At 39.3% G+C, this 20,302-nt stretch overlaps 2 protein-coding genes across 3 annotated transcripts in view; both read left to right on the forward strand.

Moving 5' to 3' along the window:
- The window catches only part of LOC105480053 (nebulette), a 379,519-nt gene that overhangs the window by 27,701 nt on the left and 331,516 nt on the right, over nucleotides 1-20,302 (forward strand). The window lies entirely within an intron of this gene.
- LOC105480058 (uncharacterized) overlaps nucleotides 1-20,302 on the forward strand; it is a 53,628-nt gene that overhangs the window by 17,402 nt on the left and 15,924 nt on the right. Inside the window, 2 exon segments of the mRNA XM_071070416.1 lie at nucleotides 318-1,004; nucleotides 1,006-1,102. Of these exon segments, the coding sequence (XP_070926517.1) occupies nucleotides 936-1,004; nucleotides 1,006-1,102 (166 nt within the window). The 5' untranslated portion in view covers nucleotides 318-935.

Consider the following 20,302-nt stretch of genomic DNA (forward strand, 5'->3'; position numbering starts at 1 on the left):
ATTTTGTCCAAAGAAAAGAAAAAAAAAAAGGCAAGAAAAGAGACTGGAGGAGAAACAGGGTCAGAGAAGAATTCCAGAAAGATACAAGGGAGGGGAGGGAATTTCTCTGCCAATGAGGACCCCTTCTTCTGAGAAACTGGGCGAAGGTCCCTAGTTTCTCAGGTGAAAACGGCAAACGGACAATGAGACCTTGTCGGGAGGCAGGAGGAGGTCCCAGGCTCAGTGAGGGGAGTGCGTGTGGGGTTGGGGTTTTGCTTTGGGGAAGCTGTGCGTGGATGTAGTCCTAAATGCATCTCCATTTCTACTTTTTATCACAGATTTTATTAACAGGTGCTGAAGAAATATTACTAGAAAGATGGAGGCAAAGCTTCCCTTGCTTTTTGCTTCTGACTTGAAGAGTCACTAGAAGTCTCAGGCACTTCGGAAATCTTGAGTGGGAAGAGGCATTATGGCAGGGAGGACCTTGTGGACCCATGGAAATCAAGAAAGCATTGATTTTCTGTGCAGAATCCTGCATTGCCTAAAACCCTGAGGCCTATCTCCCAGAGCTTCGGTAGCTGTTCAGTCAGACAACTGTGTCTGAATTAATTCTGAAAATAATAGACCAGCCATAAAGCAGCATAAAATATTATGAAACTATTCCAGAAGTTCAGTAATATCTTTGAGACCTGCTCATAGCCCAAGTTTGTGAATACTTTTGTAGTTAAAAAAATATTTTTACTTTACTAGGGCATTGCAATTCTTTTCCATCAGTGAATTTCACTCTACAGTCTTTTCAGAGCATCTCATAATCAGTCAACAAAATCTATTTCAAATGTGTTTGTTACTAAGCAACGGTTGCTAAGAGCTTCTGTAATTAAGATGAAAGTTCCAAGGTAACAATGCCCAAACACAGCACCATTTTCACCATCTTCTGATAATGCAGGAGGAGTAGGATGGCTACAAGTGAAAGAAGAATCTACTCTATGGAAAGCATGGCACCTGAAATTTCTGAAGATATTGGCTGTCTGTCTTCTAGCTTATATGAAAGAGAGTGTTTGTGTTTTACTAATCAGCCAGTCATTTTTTTCTTGTGTGGCTGAAATGTACATTCCAGACATGAACAGATAGAGTATATATTGGAGGCAGGTTTATACTGCGTGGCTGTGCTAAGACAGGGTCATGTGGTGATGTAAATGATGCTGCCTGACACGTGGAGCTATAAGAGGGGTGAACGGAGTACCCTCTGCATGAAATAAACTTCGTTTGCAGTTATCACTGACCTAGATTAAGCAGCGACGCAGGCCTGTTCTGTACTTTGTGTAACAATGCAGTTTCTTTTTCTTTTGGAGATTTGTAAAGGAAGACTCAGATGAATTTTTCCCTATTCATGGTGCCTGGCTCATAGCGGGCGCTTAACAAATGCTCCTCTTTGCCTTCCCACTCCATTTTGTTCCAGGGGCGAGGAGGGGGTTAGGGTTTCCATGGCGACCTGTTGTTGAATGACCTCCTTTCAGACCTGTTGTTAGATGCCCAATGGGCCTGAGCTGCGGTCCAGAGAGCCGAGCCTCACCTAATGGAGGGCTTTGCTGGTAAAAGAAGATTCAGTCAGTCCAATTCAGCAAGCAATTACTGAGTCACTCTCCAGCTGCCGGAACCCTTGGCATTTCCCTACAGGGATTATCTGCAAGTTAGCCTTGTTGCAGGCAGAATGGACGTCAGCCACCAAAGAGTACTGACCGGTGGATCTGGTTCTGGTTTGGTTCCATACGTTTGGGATATTTGGCAGGGCATACCTCCTTGGACTTTAATTTCCTCATCCTTACAGAGTGCACAATAACAGCCACTGGGCTCATAGTGTAGGGTTGGCATAAGAACGAGAGGAGACAGATTATGTAAAGTGCTATGTAAAGGTGTATACATATCCACTTATTCAACAGATATTTACCAAGGGGTTCCTAAGTGTCAGGCACTATTCTAGTTTCATAATATAGTTCATGTCAGAACAAATCAATAGATCTATTTAATTCTTTTAAATGGCATTTAATATCCTATAATGTAGGTGTTTCATCATTTATTTAACCATTCCCCAATTTATGGACATTTAAACAAATAGTGCTGCATTGAACATGTTTATACATATAACTTTGGCATATGTGAGAATATTTCTCTAGGGGAGTACTGAAAGAGATTTTGCGAAGCCAGAAGTCTTATATATTTCATGTTTTGTTGGCTATCAAACGCACCAAAGGGCAATAGCAACCTACCGTCCCAGACAACATGTAAGAGAATCCCCATCTTTCCCTATCTTGCGAATCTAATTTTCCAATTTTACCAGTTTGCTGGATGAAAAGTAATATCTAATGGTTGTGTTATTTTTGGTTTCTTGTTCTATCCACAAACATCTTTTATTTTATTTTATTTTTTGCCATTTTTACTTCTTCTGTGGATAGCCTTTTTATCTACCCCTTTTGTGTGCTTGGAGATACTTTTTTTTTTAAATTTGAAGGGGCTTTTTATATACTTGAACATGTTTAATACTTTTTCATTTCATTTTATGTACTTTTTCATTGACAGGAAAGAGCCCATGTTAACCACTATTTTACAGAGGAGATGAGAGACATATGAAGTGAATAGCTAGTTACAGTCACTTGGCCATATATGATGGGGCCTAGGTTGGAACCTGGCTCTTCCTATTCCAATCTGCCTTTTTTTCTTTTCTTTTTTCTTTTGAGACAGAGTCTCACTCTGTCTCCCAGGCTGGAGTGCAGTGGCATGATCTCGGCTCATTGCAACCTCCAACTCCCCGGGTTCAAGTGATTCTCCTGTCTCAGCCTCCCAAGTAGCTGTGATTACAGGCACATGCCACCACACCTGGCTTATTTTTGTATTTTTAGTCCAGATGAGGTTTTGTCAGGTTGGCATGGCTGGTCTCGAACTCCTGACTTCGGGTGATCCACCTGCCTCAGCCTCCCAAAGTGCTGGGATTACAGGCATGAGCCACAGTGCCCGACCCCAGTCTAGTTTTATTTGAGCAAGAGAGGGTTATTTGGGAGGCTCAACTGGCCAGGGAGGGTGGGTTACCTTGCAGGGCAATTTGGATGATTGAATGCAGTACCAGGGAAGCCACTGGGTTAAGGAAGCGGAATGGTGCCCAGCACAGGTTTCTTCTAGTACCAGCAGCCATCCAGCCCCATCTGCAGGTGTTACCTAATCCTGGGAAAAAGTGAAGGTAACTGAGGGCCTGAGGGCCTGAGGGCCTGAGGGCCATGACTGTGTCTTTGTTCCTGAGGAGGTGGCTACAAAGACAAAGGAGGAGGACAGTGATAGCCCCTTGGCGGTGCCACCTTTCTGCCCTCCAAGGGCACAAACAGTGCTGTAGTTGCCTCACATTACAGAGAGCAGAGAACATGGTTATTCTCCATAATCACAAAAGACTTGAAACAAAAATCCTCTCCTTGTTGGAGTTTTCAGTGGTATCTTATTTGAATAATCATCACTTCTTTTTTCTGATTGAATAATTATCATTCTCCTTTCCTGTGTAAAAGAGTAAATTTGATATAAAGTTTTTCTGGAATGGTCTTATTTTAAGAATTTTTTTTTTCTTATCCTGATCTGGCTTGTGATGTTTTTTGATGGGGCTAAGTCCTAGAATAGAAAGTCTAGATGTATTTATTTGTCTGTAAAGGCTGCAAGCAATCTTCAGAGCTCTCTGGGTCAAGTCACTTATTGAACACGTACGGAATCTAAGATCTGGGGAAGTGGGGTGGTTTGCCAAGGCACTCAGTTATTCCAGATCGAAGACTAGAATTTGGGGTCCTCTTCAACTGTTTTAGGACTTCTGATTGGGCCATTTTATATCTTTCTGACATTTGTCTATGTTCTCCTTCCTCTTACCTTAGGATTTCTTACCTGGAAAATGAGACTGTTTGTACTTATTGCATTGAATTGTTGTGCTAAGTAGTTGATAAAGCTCTTTTCACGTTTGAATTTTTTTTTTTGGAATGGAGTTTTGCTCTTTTCACCCAGCTGGAGTGCAATGGTGCTATCTCAGCTCACCGCAACCTCCACCTCCTGGGTTCAAGCGATTCTCCTGTCTCAGCCTCCCAAGTAGCTAGGATTACAGGCACCCACCACCACGCCCAGCTAATTTTTGTGTTTTTAGGAGAGACAGGGTTTCGCCATGTTGGCCAGGCTGATCTCGAATCCCTGACTTCAAGTGATCTGCCCGCCTCAGCCTCCTAAAGAGCTGGGATTACAGGTGTGAGCCACTGTGCCTGGCCTCACGTTTGAATTTTAACCTCCCTTTGAACATGTTTATGAAAACCCCTCTTTTTCCACATTCACATTATGCATATAACATGTGCTTCGTTGACCCTTGTTGAATTAATAAAAGAATAATTGTTATGTATTTCTATACTTTAATCACACACACACACACACACACACACACACACACACACACACACACACAAGTCTCAAATTCACCACTGTATAACCACCCCAAGGTTATACAGTCCAGCCATCCCCAACCTTTTTGGCACCAGGGACAGGTTTTGTGGTTTCCACAGATGTTGGGGCTCTGGGGCAGGAGGATGGTTTGAGGATGAGAGCAGGAGGATGGTCTCACCTCAGATCATCAGGCGTTGGTTAGATTCTCATAAGGAGCACAACTGGGATCCCTTGCATGTGCAGTTCATAGCAGGGGCTATGCTTCTGTGAGACTCTAATGCCACTGCTGATCTGGCAGAAGGCAGTAGCAGTAATGCTCGCCATACTGTCTGCCACCCTGGGGGTTGGAGGCCCCTGATATAGTCTATCTCCTGTTTTCAGGCATGGAGTATTTGAAATATTAAAAGTAAATCATTTCTCCATGATTTTAAATACAGAAGAGGATCCCACAATTTCCCTTAGATGCTCATTTTGATTTTTCAGAACTGACGCTGTTGGAAAACTTGTCTGCTTTAGTCTGTTTCACAGGTGCCTGTTGACTCCTGTGCTCGCTCATTTTGCCCGAGTATTCTCTTATACACCCCGAATGGGTAGTTGGGCCATGGACTGAGTGGTAAGGCGATCTGGAACTTCTGGAGTGGTGTCCCATGGTGCTGTCAGAGTAAGCCAAGCTGGAGTCTGCATGGCTGCAGTACATAGGTGACTCAGGCTGTGCTAGTAGACAGGCCTGGTGCAACCCAGGGTGAAGTCATAAATATTTCTAGGCTATTTGGTTGGTCTGTATTGTCATGGTCTCTGAGAAAGGCTGGCATGTTTTAAGTCAGATGTCTGTGTATTAGGAATACCATCAAGAGTGAATGCTTAGGAATGGTGGGTTATATTACCAAGGAGAGTGCTAAGAGAATTATTGTTCCTACAAGTCTCACCACTGAATGAGGTCTTTTGTCCTTTTACAGAGAGTGATTCAAAACCCTTTAATCCTGGCCAGGCTGGAGTTGATATTTGGATACTGGGGGCAGGGCCCGTCTTCTACCTAGAAGTATATGGTATTATGTCAAGAGGAAGATTTTCTAGAACAGGAGTTCTGCTGAAGGTGTGGGAGGTGGAGAGGCAGATTAATCCTGGATCTCAGGCACCCTATGGGTAGAACCTTGGGACATGTATTTGCTGTGAACATCTCACATGCTTTGTATCAGAGCTTCATCCAAAGAGATATCATCAATTTTGGGTTCAAGGTAGAGGAAAGATTAACATACTTCAGATAACATACTCTGAGATTTTCTGACTTTTATTCATTTTATTCAATCTTGTTCTAGTCTCTTAGATTTACTTTTTCAGCTTTTAACCATCTTTTTTTGTGTTTCTCTGTCATGGGTGATTTTTGATGTTCAAGGGTGGCGTTAAGAAAACAACAACACTTTTACTTTAAATATTAGTTTTTCATTCTTTCAACTTTTATTTTGATGTAATACTAGACAAACAGAAAAGTTGCAAGAATATCATGAAAAATTCTTGTATACTTTTTTCCAGATTCTCCAAATGGTCACATTTTGATACATTTGTTTTATCCTTTTTCTTTATATGCTATTTTTTTTCTCCTGAGACCATTGAGGTAAGTGCAGATAAGATGTCTCGTTGCCTCTAAATAATGCACTGTGTATTTCCTAAAAACGAAGGCATTCCCTTACATAAATACCATATAACTTTCAAAACTGGGAAATTAACATTGATACTGTCGTATTATCCAATCTACAGACCTCGTTCAGATTTTACTAAATGAAACAATAATGCCATCTTTTAGCAAAATAAAATCCAAGATCATGCAGTTTATTGTGTTGTCATGTCCCTTTGGTGTCTTTAGTCTGGGACGTTTCTTTCTTTTCTTTCATATAGTGAGATTTTTGAAGAGCATAGACCAGGTTTTTTGTTGTTGTTGTTGTTGAATGCCTCTTGTTTTACATTTATTTGATGTCTCCTCATGATTAGATTCAGGGTTTGCATTATTGATAGGACTAAAATTGATACTAATTAAAAAAAAAATTTAAATTCTGGGATACATGTGCAGAACGTGCAGGTTTGTTACATAGGTATACATGTGCCATGGTGGTTTGCTGCGCCTATCAACCCACCATCTAGGTTTTAAGCCCCGCATGCATTAGATATTTGTACTAATGCTCTCCCTCCCCTTGCCCCCCACCCCCCGACAGGCCCCCATGTGTGATGTTCCCCTCTCTGTGTTCATGTGTTCTCATTGTAATTTATATTAGTTTTAAATGGATATTAGTTTTTAATTAGTATTGATTTATTCAAGTTGAAAACTATATTTCATTGTATGATTTTATTTTACCATAAATGTCTTGTTATTCTATATATAAATCTAGCAAGTAGAGTATGAAATAAGAACAAATCATTTATGGGTGTTTGCTTTAAATGATGCTTGATAAACTCAGGCTGGACAGACTAAATTCCCATTAATCCATTCAGTTTGTAACTTAATTACATCTTCTTAACATTTAAGATTGTATTTGTAAATAAATATATCTAATCTTTCTTTTAATCACTTTAAATGCCTCATAAAGCAAACCTGAAGACCTTAGCAAACACTTTCCTAAGTACTTGAATAATTCTTGCAAATTAAAAATTAAACTTATAAATATGGTAGATTCCTCATCCTTCCAGAAATTCTAATATTATTTGAAAACACTCATATTTTCACTGCTTACTCAATCACATCTAAAATCACTTCAAATCTGGCACATTTTCAAAGATGTCAGATTCTCAAACATTCCATGTACCTTATTTATTATTATTATTTTATATTTTTTTGAGACAGAGTGTTGCTCTGTCGACCATGCTGAAGTGTAGTGGAGCGATCTTGGCTCACTGCAGCCTCCACCTCCTGGGTTCAAGTGATTCTCGTGCCTCAGCCTCCAGAGTAGCTGGGATTACAGGCCTGACTAATTTTTGTATTTTTTTTTTTTTTTAGTAGAGACAGAGTTTCAATATGTTGGCCAGGCTGGTCTTGAACTCCTGGCCTCAAGCAATCTGCTTGCCTCAGCCTCCCAAAGTGCTGGGATTACAGGCATGAGCCACTGGTACCCGGCCACATTCCATACACTTTAATTCCTAATTTACGAAGATTATTCTGAACTTCACACAAAGTTATTAATACTATGGCTTCAGCATTTCTTTTTTTTTTTTTTTTTTTTTTTTTGAGACGGAGTCTCGCTCTGTCACCCAGGCTGGAGTGCAGTGGCCGGATCTCAGCTCACTGCAAGCTCCGCCTCCCGGGTTCCCGCCATTCTCCTGCCTCAGCCTCCCGAGTAGCTGGGACTACAGGTGCCTGCCACCTCGCCCGGCTAAGTTTTTGTATTTTTAGTAGAGACGGGGTTTCACTGTGTTAGCCAGGATGTTCTCGATCTCCTGACCTCGTGATCCGCCTGTCTCGGCCTCCCAAAGTGCTGGGATTACAGGCTTGAGCCACCGCGCCCGGCCGGCTTCAGCATTTCTATATTTAATTCCATACCTTCCCAAGGCTGCCAAGACAAATGTGCACTGTGGAAAGCAGGTCTATTATGGGAGTTGGATTGAGGTTACCACGCTAATAGGTGCAACATGTGCTAATATGTTCCTCTTACACAATTGTTTATCTGGCAGAGATTTGGGGTTGAGGAACCATATGTCCCCGTTCTTTTTGAACTACAGATAAATTCATTTCATCATTTCTATGACAACATGAGACTAAGCCTCATATAATTGCTATGACAACAGATAGCGGTCCACATCCTTCAGATGTGATGGATTTTCAACTTTGGTCTCCTGGGTTGATATCCTTTCCTCTGATTTGGGTGGACGCAGGGCATCCTCATCCAAATTGCAAAGGATTTCCCCTCCTGCTTGATTACATTCTGCATTTCTTTAGCTCTTGGCAGCATTATGTCGTCATTTTATTCTGTCTGATTGGATTTTACATTTCTTTCAAAACCTTTGGCCACAACTCCAAAGCTTCATGCTAATGAAAATGCCCTTCTCTAATTTCTTCATGTTACTTTGAATTATAGGTTTTAGAGCTTGACTTAGATTCCCAGAAAGTTCCACTAGTGCTATGTAACATGATTATAAAAAATTCCTACGCCAGCCATGACTCTTAACATCTGAGAGCTCTGTGTACATATTGTAACTAGAGATGACTGAGTGTGCTCTTTTAAATTTTGTTGTTGAATTGCTTTCAAACAGATTTGAGAACTAAATTACAAATGAACAAATACAATCAAAGTAGGAATAGATCACGTATAAGAACATCATGAAGTCATGGATAGTGGCCATTATTTATTACGATGTGCTATTTACTTTTGGTAATTTAATTTTGCTTACTTAGAGTGTCTGGAATAATAGTAATCACTCTCCATTTTCTTGGCAGATATTCTGTCCATTAATTTTTTTTTAATAGTTTAGTTTGGTGTCGTTACTAAAAGTACATGTTTTGGAATCAGCTGCACTTGGGTTGAAATTGCAGTTTTGCAGTTTTTTAGCTGTGTGACTCTGGGCAAGTTACCAAACCTCTCGGGGCCTCCTGTGGGTAACCTTGCAAGGTTGTCATGAGGATTAGGCTGATTTTGGAACACATAACATAGCACCTGGAGTATAGTTTTTTATAATGTTTATTATTCACACTTCCCGTTTTTGTTGTTTCTGTCCTCATCCATTGATTCTGGTCTGCCTCACCTCTCCCAATGACATTTTATTGAGCCCTGACCCCTCTTTTGGTTTCTCTAATAGCTGTACATTGCCTATATTCATTATATATTTCTTCTACCTTATAATCACGGTAGAGGCATAGCGGACAGTCCATTTATTATAAAGATTTCTTCTGTCTGTCTCCTGGGAGAGCCCCTCAGTTGTACCTTCTTGGCTTCTTTGTGTTGAGCTTGGTGGGAATCCATAAGCCATCATTCCTCTCCACCTTAGAGGCCATTCCTTGGATGCATCTGTTTCTCCTTGATCTTGGACATTTCCAGCGGAACATGCACACATTTTGCAGTGTTTACGGTGAGTTGGGACAGTGCTGTCCGCTGTCCCAATAATATAAGACTGTTTTGGTTTCTACTGTTTTTGGAAGCCAGATTCATGCTCCCTCTTACCTTGTTCTTTAGGGTTATAGACATCATTACCCTCTAGGAGGAGGACTTGGCAAGGAGGAGCTGACCACTGACCACTGGAAATCGCGACACCCACCATCCGCAGCATGCTGGGCTCCTCTCCACTTCCAGTTCCTTCCTTTCTTTCTTCCTTTCCGTTCCCTTCCTTTCCCTTCTCTTTCCTTTCTTTTTTTCAGGGTCTTGCTCTGTCACCCAGGCTGGAGTGCAGTGGTGTGATCATAGCTCACTGCAGCTTCAACCTCCCAGTCTCCCGGGCTCAAGTGATCCTTCTACCTCTGCCTCCCTAGAAGCTGAGATCACAAGCACACACCATAATGCTCAGCTGGTTTAGTTGTTGTTTTTTTTTTTTTTTGTAGAGATGGCAGAGATGTCTCGCTATGTTGCCCAGGCTGGTCTCAAACTCCTGGCCTGAAGCAATCCTTCTGCTTCAGCCTCCCAAAGTGCTGGGATTACAGGCATACCTGGCTCACTTCCAGTTTCACTTAGCTTAGGTTGTGCCACCTATCAGGAGTGGCCAAGGAGGTAGTAACCTCAGTGACCATGACCTTGAGTGGATTTTAAAGACAGAAAACCTAATGGGGCAGCAGTAGCCCTGGTGTTCTTAGACACCAAGCAGGAGCAAACTGGAATAATTCTACAGATTTCTACTTGCCCAGGGCAAAGCCAGATTGGTCCTGACTGATATTTTCTCAGTTTTTCAGAGTTATAAATAAATGCCAAGGCTATATGAACAGTTAACAAGGAAGACTAACCATGCAAGAATAGCTATGGCTAACTGAGTGCAGCAGTTGTTTGGATGGATATTTGTTATATACGGACTCTTATAATGACAATTACTATTAAGTACCAGATGCCAGATACTTTGAAAAAATTTATTTCTTTGGATTTTAACAACCCTTTGAGATAAATGTTACAATTATCTCCACTTTCACAAGTAAAAGGTTAAATTAATTGCCCAGAGTCACATGGCCAGTAAGTGAAAGAGTCAGGACTAAGACCTATATCTACTTAAGATCAAAGATCATGCTTTAATCACTTCCTGTAGACAAATGGCATAAGGAATTTTCTAACAACTAACTTAGTGGGATTTTTCCTTGCCAAATTAAGAAAATGTTATGCCAGTCAGGGAAGTCACCAGAAAGCACTGATTTAAAGAAGAACCTATTCACTCCAAAAATATTGTCTCTAGATGTCCATTAATTCTACCAATCCATGACTCATTGGGGGCAATAAGCAACTCCTCCGTCCAGAGACGAGTAAGAAGTTGTATCAGTCGTTTTGCTCTAGATATGAATTAATTTACCCAGATTGCTTTCCTAACAGCAGACTGCAATGTACTGCGTGAATAAAAGATTTGCTGTTCGGGAAGGAGAAAGTGGAGGTGGTTTTGGAACATGGAGACAATTTACAGTAGGGTAGGCTTTGGCGACCTTTGTCCAGCTGTAGGGTAGAAAGTGAAGAGGAAGGTGAGAGGGAACTTGGAAGGCTGAAATAGGACAGGGATACAGAAGGAGCAGTGGGGAAGATCCAAAGACAAGTTCACCTCTCTCCTGCTTTTGCTGACTCTGAGGATTCTTGGTGGTGGGTGATGAGGGTGAAGGTTTGAAATAAGAAGTACTAAGGGCTGGGCATGGTGGCCCATGCCTGTTATCTCAGCACTTTGGGAGGCTGAGTTGGGAGGATTGCTTGAATCCAGAAGTTTGAGGCTGCAGTGAGCTGTGATGTTGCCACTGCACTCCAGGCCGGGCAAGAGAGTGAAACCCTGTGTTTAAACTACAACAAAAAAGTAGTAAGGAGAGCAGTCCTTGGATTTCAACAGTCACTAGGTCGTATTTGGGGCTTTCTTAAAAATGGAGATTTTGGAAATGTATTACTAGAGAATTTGGATCCAGCAAGTGTGGAGTGGACCAAGGAACTTGGATTGTACCAGTCTCACTGGGTGATCTTAATGCAGATGCCTTGAGGACCAAACTTTTGGAAAGTTTGAGTTAGAGTGTCTTCCACTGGGCTGGTAGGCAAGTCTACACCCAACCCCGAATGTGATCCTGTGGCTTCTGTGAGGCTGGGGACTCCCTGGTTGAACAGCTCAAGGTGTTTAAATTGAAGAAGGGCTTCCTGCCTTTGAGAAATGTGTTTAATCAATCCAGGCAAAGCTTTTCAAGGCCCAGAAAGTTCTGCCTCAGGGATAGGCTGCCTTTTTCTTCCTTGCCTCTTAGCTAATTTCTGGCTCCATCTCTCATCCTGGCCGGGTTTGAGGAGGAAGAGCTGGGTTTCCAGCTGCAGGGAGCCAAGAAAAGTAGGGTGACCGCTGAAAACAGGACCTTCAGTGCTGAGGCCGGGACAGTCCCGGACACACGGGGATGGTGAGTCCCCTCCTTGGGCAGAAGCCCATGTGGTGTAGACCGCTCACCAATTCTACTCCGCTACAGAAAGACTGTGCCATGATGTCTCAGGTCAGGGGAATCACTCACTGAGTATATTTGGTGCACCCATAGGAGCTGTTTCTTTTTTCTTTAGCAGAAAAGCTCTTTTCAGTTTAGTTTCTTTGACTTGTTTCCTGTGGTTGCAGGAGGCTGATTGTTGGTAGCCTCACCTGGCCTGAGAAGTAATTCCTCAGTGCTTCCTTTTTGTCAAATATTATCATGTCAAGAATCATTGCCAGATTTTTTTTTTTTTTTTTAATCTCCACTGAGGCTGTAACTAGGATGTGAGTTCACTGAGACTAGAGAAATTAGATCTTCAAACAGCCCTTTGGAGGATACGAATGGGGAAGTACCACACAAAAGAGTTAAGGGAGGACGGGCTGTCCTGTCGGCATTGGCCCTGTGGCCTCACCCCACCCGGTGGCTTTACTATTAGCCTAGAGAGATTGTAGTATATTCTTATTGAATTCAGCTTGGAAGAGGAAAATGTGTTTTCTTGAATGAGGAATGTCCCCAAGGTGGAGTTCAGGCTGTTTTCCTCTCAGCTTGAGCTCTGGGATGAAATAGGGCCTGTTACAGACAAAGCTCTGTTTGAACTAAAATGACTCACAAGAGGTGTCCAGAGGAAATGAAAGAGTGTACTGGAACCTGGACAAATGTTGCCCTTGATGGAGGGTGGAGTGGGTGAATAATCAAGCTGAATAATCCCATTTCTAGTTTTTTAAAAAGGTATAAAATATTAACTGTGTGTGATGTGTGTACACAGACCACAAACAGATTTTGAGAGGAATTCATAAGAGAAATTCTGAAAACTCTTTTAAGCACGGCAGCATTGTAGAGTAGCATACCTTCCAGGTGAAAAGAGAGCAATGTTCCTATGGATGAATGAATCCTGATGTTTGTCAGAACTCAGTAATCACCCAAGACATGATTTAATCCCAGAAGGTTTCCCCATCTAATTATATTGTGCATATGCTAATACTAAAAGTAATTTGCAATTGCTAAACACACACTAATTGATGGGACAGTGGTGAGAGTAGGAAGGAAAATGTTCTAGAAGCTTTCTAACTGGATGGACATCACTTTTGAATGGAAACTTGTCCAAATCTGGATAATTTGGGATTGACTGTGTAAAAGGTAGTCCTTGGAAGAAGACTTAAAGTTGCATATAATGTGGGTTTACATGGATGGAATAGTGTCTTCTAAAATTTAGGAAACATATGCAGAAAATTCTGAAAACAAATGAGACTAAGACTTAATCCTGCCCTCTGTCTTTAGCATTACAAAGGGGTTTTAACACTGTTGCTAAATGACCTGGAAACAAAAATACTATAGAAAATAAGAATACATATAAAGCAGCTTTGAGTCTAGGAGAGTAGGACATGACTTAATTCAACTGAAGTCTTATTTTCTTGCAGGATGGAAAATTTGACACCTGCTTAGATTTTTTTTTTTTTTTTTTTTTTTTGAGATGGAGCCTCGCTCTGTTGCCCAGGCTCTGGAGTGCAATGGCATGAGCTCGGCTCGTTGCAACCTCCGTCTCCCGGGTTCAAGTGATTCTCCTGCCTCAGCCTTCTGAGTAGCTAGGACTACAGGCACGTGCCGCCATGCTTGGCTAATTTTTATATTTTTAGTAGAGATGAGATTTCATCATGTGGGGAGGCTGACCTTGAACTCCTGACTTCCGGTGATCCACCTGCCTCAGCCTCCCAAAGTGCTGAGATTACAGGCATAAGCCACTGTGCCCAGACCTTTTTAGAATTTGCCTTTGGTAAATGTGTAGGTCTGTGGAAAACAAAACAGAGACTGACTTATACACAGGACAAAGATGACCATCAGCATCAAGTGGTCCCCAAGCTCTTTAAGGTTCTCAGATTTGAGGCAGCCACCTGGGAGAATCAGTGATGTCATCATGACAGCCACATCACCCAACCAAACGCTACTCTGCTATTATGTTGAGACATAGGAACCTATTCCCTTAGGATTAATATGATGGGATCTTTCCTGATAATAACAGCTAGTAGGTACTGAGCGTTCACAATGTGCCATATGCTGTTGTGAGTGCTTTGCCTATATTCATTCACATAATCCTTCTAACTCTATGCAGATTCCCTATGTTTTCTCTTCTTATTTTAAGATGGGGAGGATCTGATACACAGAAAAGAGAATAACTTGACTCAAAGGCACACAGCCTGTAGAATTAAGATGGAATCTGGCTTTGGGACTTGCTTTTCATCAGCCCTTGTGTACGGCTCCCCAGTGATTGGGGATCATAGAGAAATTGTAACAGGTCACATTTCACCCACAGTGAGGAGCCCCCTCCACTGAGCCTGGCCTCCCAAGACACAGTACTTTTTCCCTTTTGTGATTTAACCAGTAATTTCATTAGGTTAAAAACATCATCTGCTTTTCTTACCTTGAAACCATGACTTCTACTGAGGTAAATGGTGTGAGGGCTGTAGCTTCAAAAATCAAACTGAAAGTGTCACAAAAAGAAAGCTGGTAAAAGAGTAAAATTGGACTCCCACCTCACACACATACAAAATTAACTCAAAATGGGCTAAAGACTTAAATGTGAAAGCTAAAAGTATAACACTTTTAGAAGAAAACAGAGTAAATCTTTATGACTTTGGATTAGGCAGTGGTTTTATATGTAATGCCAAAAAACACACGCAACAAAAGAAAATACAAATTAGACTTCATCAATATTTAAAAACACCTGTCCTTCAAGGACACTCTCAAGAAAGTGTAAAGACTACTCCTAGAATGTAAGAAAATATTTGCAGATCATTCTTCTGATAAAGAACTAGTACCCAGAATATATAAAGAATAGTTACAACTCAATTATTAAAAGACAAGTAACCCAATTAAAAATAGGCAACCGATTTGAATAGACATTTCTCCCAAGAAGATGCATGGTCAATAAACACATAAAAGAAGGCCTGGTATCATTACTCTTAAGGGAAATGCAAATCAAAACCACAATGAGACACTTCATACGTCCTAGAATGGATATTGTGAAAAAGGTGGACAATAACAGATGTTGGTGAGAATGTGGAGAAACTGGAACCCTCATACATTGCAGGTGGGAATGTAAAATGGTGCAGCTACTTTAGAAAATAGCCTAGCATTTCTTCAAAATTCAAATGAAGAATTAACATATGATCCAGTAATTCTACTTCTTGGTATATATCCAAGAGAATTGAAAACATATGTCCATACAAAACTTTGTACATGAATGTTCATAGAAGCATTATGCATAACAGCTAAAAAGTGGATACAACCCAAATGTCCACTAATTGGTGAGTAGATAAACACAATGTGGTACATCGACATAATGGAACACCATTCACCCCTGAAAAGGAGTGAAGCACTCATCATACTGTTAATATAACATGATGAATCCTGAAAACATTAAGCTAGATAAATCAGGCACTAAAGGCCACATACGATATGATTCCATTTATATGAAATGTGCAGGACAGGCAAATCCATAGAAACAGAAAGTAGATTAGCAGTTACCAGAGGTTCTTGGGGAATAGGGATAATGGGGAGTGATTGCTAATGAGTACTGAGTTTCGTTTTGGGGTGATGAAAACGTTCTAGATTTATATAATGGTTATTATTGCATAACTTTGAGAATATACTAAAACTGACTGAATTATACATTTTAAAAAGATAAATTTTATGGTATTACGATTACATGTCAATGTAAATATATGCGTACGTATACAAAAATAAAAAAGAAAGCTGTATCTGCCCTTTTGCAGAAAGTAGGAAGCAAAGTTAGCATTGACTATTCAAAAAATACAACAGCAGGAAATTTTTACCAATTTCACTTTGGGCACCCAAGTGCACTGGGACCCAGCTCCTTGCCAAACAAACTTCATTTTCTTATTTTTTTCTTCTTATTCCTTTTCCCAAACTTTGTGGTTGGAGGAAATAACTAGTTCAGTGGGGAGAAAAAAGATGCTGCTTCTGTTTCAATCTTGAAGCAGTGTTCCATGTCATGACCTGTCACACACACCAGAGGTTCTACATGGATTCCAAAACAGTAACATATGGAAATGTTGTCTCTTTCCACATTGCTTTTATTGGTTTTCTGCTGTCCTGCACTTTTCTCCAGCTGGGTGGTTTTTTGCTTTGGTTTTGTTACTTGTTTGTTCATTTATTTATTTGTACAGAGAAAATTATCACAGTGAGCAGAGTACAGGCCCACTGAGACTCAGCTGTGGAGGATACAACATGGTCATTATTTCGGTCTGGTTTTGGCATTAGGGCAATGAGGGTGTCATAAGAATGAGTTAGGAAGCATTCCCCCTGCTTGTATTCTCTGAAAGAGATTGTAGAGAACTGGTATAATTTCTTCCTTAAATGTCTGGTAGACTTCACTAGTGAACTAATCTAGGCTTTGTGCTTTCGGTTTTCAAAGATTGTTAATGATTGATCCAATTTCTTGAACGGATATGGGCCTCTTCAGATTGTCTATTTCCTCTTGTGTGAGTTTTGGCAGATTGTGTCTTGCAAAGAATTGGTCCATTTCAAATTGGTTAATAAATGTGTGAGCATAGGGTTGTTCATGGTATTCTTTTATTATCCTTTTAATATCTATGGCATCTGTAATGATGGCCCCTCTTTCATTTATGATGTTAGTAATCTGTGTCCTCTCTTTTTCTTAGCCTGGCTAGAGGCTTACTGATTTTATTAATCTTTTCAAAGGACTAGTTTTTGGTTTCATTGACTTCTTTTTTCTCTATGGAGTCCCCACTTTTCAATTTTATTGTTTTCTGCTCTAGTTTTTATTTCTTTTTTTCTGCTTACTTTGTATTTAATTGGCTCTTCTTTTTCCAGTTTCCTAAAGTGGAAAGTTAGATTATTAATTTTCAATCTTTTTTCTTTTACAATACGTGCATACAATGTTATAAATTTCCTTCAGATCACTGATTTTGTGGCATCCCACAATTTTTGACAAGTTGTATTTTCATTTTCATTCAGTTCAAAATATTTTATAATTTATCTTGAGATTCAGTCTTTGAACCATGTGTTATTTAGAAGTGTGTTATTTAATTCTCCATATATTTCAGGATTTTCTTATCTTTTTGTTATTGATTTCTAGTTTAATTTCATTGTGATCTGAGAGAAGACATTGTATGATTTCTATTCTTTTAAATTTGTTAAGGTGTGTTTAATGTGGTCTGTCTTGGTGAATGTTTCATGTAGGTTTGAAAAGAGTATGTATTCTGCTGTTGTTGGGTAAAGTAGTCTATACAGGTCAATGATATGCTGTTGATTGATGCTAGTGTTGAATTCAACTATGTCCTTACTGATTTTCTGCCTGCTGGATCTGTCCGGTACTGATAGAGGGGTGTTGAAATTTCCAATTGTAAGAGTAAACTCATCTGTTTCTACTTGCAGTTTTATCAGTTTTTGCTTTGTGTAATGTGATGCTCTGTTGTTAGATGCATACATGTTAAAGATTGTTATATTATCTTAGGGAATTGACCCCTTTATTATTATGTAATGGCTTTCTTTGTCCCAGATGACTTTCCCTGTTTTGAAGTCTACCCTGTTTTGAAATTAACATAGCTACTCCTGCTTTCCTTTGGTTAGTGTTATCATGATATCTTTTTCTCCATTCATTTACTTTAAAATTATATATGACTTTGTATTTAAAATGGGTTTCTTATAGACAAAATACAATTAGGTCATATTTTTTTGATCCATTCTGAAAATTTCTGTCTTTCAGTTGGTGCATTTAGATCACTGATGTTCAAAGTGATTATTGATATAATTGGGTTAGTATCTGCCATATTTATTACTATTTTAAATTTTTTGCCCTTGTTCTTTCGTTTCTCTGTGTTACACTCTTTCTAATTTTTATGGTTTTAATTGAGCATTTTATATGACTCTATTTTCTCTCCTTTCTTAGCATCTCTGTTATACTGTTTTTTAAAGTTTTCTTTTTTAGTAGTTGCCCTGAGGTTTGCAATATACAGGTAATCCAAGTCCTCTTTCAAATAGCAATATGCTACTTCATGGGTAGTATAAGTACCTCATAATAAAGTAATTCTAATTCTTCTAATTCCTCCCTCTCATTCCTTTTTGTCATCCATTTCACTTATACAAAAGCATATATGAGTGTGTAACATAGATACCTATATACACATATATACATACATAAAATATCTGTATATAAGAATATGTAACTGAATACATTGTTTTTATTATTATTTTGAACAAACTTCTGTAAGGTCAATTAAGAATAAGAAGCCAGGCATGGTGGCACATACCTGTAGTCCTAGCTACTCAAGAGGCTAATGTGGTAGGATGACTTGAGCCCAGGAGTTTGATGCCAGAGCCTGGGCAATATGCAAGACCCCATTTCTTAAAAAAAATAAGAAAAGAAAAAAGTTAAAGAAATTTAAATTTTACCTCTACTTACACCTTTTTTTAAATGTACTTTCTTTCTTTATGTAGATCCAAGTTCCTGACCTTCATCATTTTCTCTCTTTGAAGAGCTTCTTTTAACATTTCTTCCAAGGCAGGTGTATTGGCAGCAAATTCTTTCAATTTTTGTTTGTCTGAGAAAGTTGCTATTTCTCCTTCACTTCTGAAGGATAACTTAGCAGAGTACAGAATTCTAGAGTGGCAGCTTCCAAACTGCTTACATGTGGAACCACACACTGAAAGTTGCACACCTGTCATTGTTTCTGAAACTTTGTTGTTTCTACTTAATATGCATGTGGCTTATATGATATTCAGCTCTTAGACCACTGACAGCTTAAAACCCTGTATGTCCTTCTTTCATGCTGTTCATTAAAGATGGAGATTCAAGTGAGAGAAGTGAGAGTTTGAGGACCATCTTTTCTGTTTTTTTTTTTTTTTTCAATGTTATGTTTTTACGCTTTGAGTATGTTTTCATTTGTGTCACACTTTTAAAAAAAGTGTTTTAACAATTATGGGATAAGTTGAGAGTTAAGATTTGGAAGAGGTGTTGATTATGTTCTCTTGTTCTTCCTTTTTTTGCTTTTGTTCTCTCGTTCTTCCTTTTTTTGCTTTTGTTCTCTCGCCCTCTCCATTCTGAATTTGCTTTTCTAGACACCCATTTCTTTTATATCTTTAGTAATTAAGGACCCTTACTGTGGATTTTTCAGCTCTGTATGTTTGCGGATTCTTAGTTGTCCTGTGTGTTATCTCTTTAGACTAAATTTAATCTGATACAGTAATCAAAGTTATGTGGCTCAGTGTATCATTCCTTCCATATCACATGTGTAAAGTATACATGAGAATTTGAAACGCTCTTGGTGTGTGTGTGTGAGATATTTTTTGTCTAGGGAGACTTTTCTTATTTACATTGAGATTAACTCACCCAATGCACAAAACTCCACTGTAACTAATGTAATCTATAAGATTATTATGTAATCCTATTTATATGTCTTTGTTGTTTCAAGAGGAAGAAAATGTCTATGGTCTTCAAACATACATGGTGTCTTACTAATGCAGGGAAGAGAGAACACAAATGACGATTGGTGTTGCTCTTTTTTAAGAATTAAAAAAATTTACTATTTGTGTTTCCTTTGAATTTGGTTATAATTAAATCAGTGTGTGCTGGGTACCATAAGAGCAGATTCTAGTCCCAACCGAGTCATTAACTTCCTTTTTACAAAAATATAGATGCCAAAATATTTTAGTATGCATTCCTAACAAGTATTTAGTTGTATGTATAAATACCTATAACATAAATATTGCAAAATATTAACAATAATTTCTTAATTCCTTTTAACACAGTTCATATTCACATTTTATTGGATATCTCTTTCAATTGCAAATTGCAAAGTCTTTTGTTTTGTTTTGTTTTAGTAGTTGCTCAAGTTATGAGCCAAATGAAGTACATTTATTGAATTAGCAGCTTTGTCTCTTAAATATTTTTAAATTTATAATAGTCCCCTTCCACTCCTTTCCCCCTTTTAATTCCCTTTATTTGTTGGAGACATCAGGTTTTTGCCTTATAGCATGTCCCACATTCTGGGTTGGGCTGATTGCTTCCTTGTAGTATCATTTAACTTGTGCCTCTATCCCCATATTTCGTATAAACTCATAGATCAACAGGCCTGATAATATTAGGGCTCAAATTTTCTTTTCTTCTTTTTTTTTTCTAGGCAAGATCACTTTATAGTTGGTGCTATGTACTTTCTAGTGCATCTCATTGGGAGAGACATAGTATCTGTTTGTCCCAACTTCAGTGAGTTAACATTGGTCAGAAGACTTAGCTGTATACCTGGTCCATCA

Source organism: Macaca nemestrina, chromosome 9 (genome assembly GCF_043159975.1).
Source record: "Macaca nemestrina isolate mMacNem1 chromosome 9, mMacNem.hap1, whole genome shotgun sequence".
Taxonomy (NCBI): Eukaryota; Metazoa; Chordata; class Mammalia; order Primates; family Cercopithecidae; genus Macaca; species Macaca nemestrina.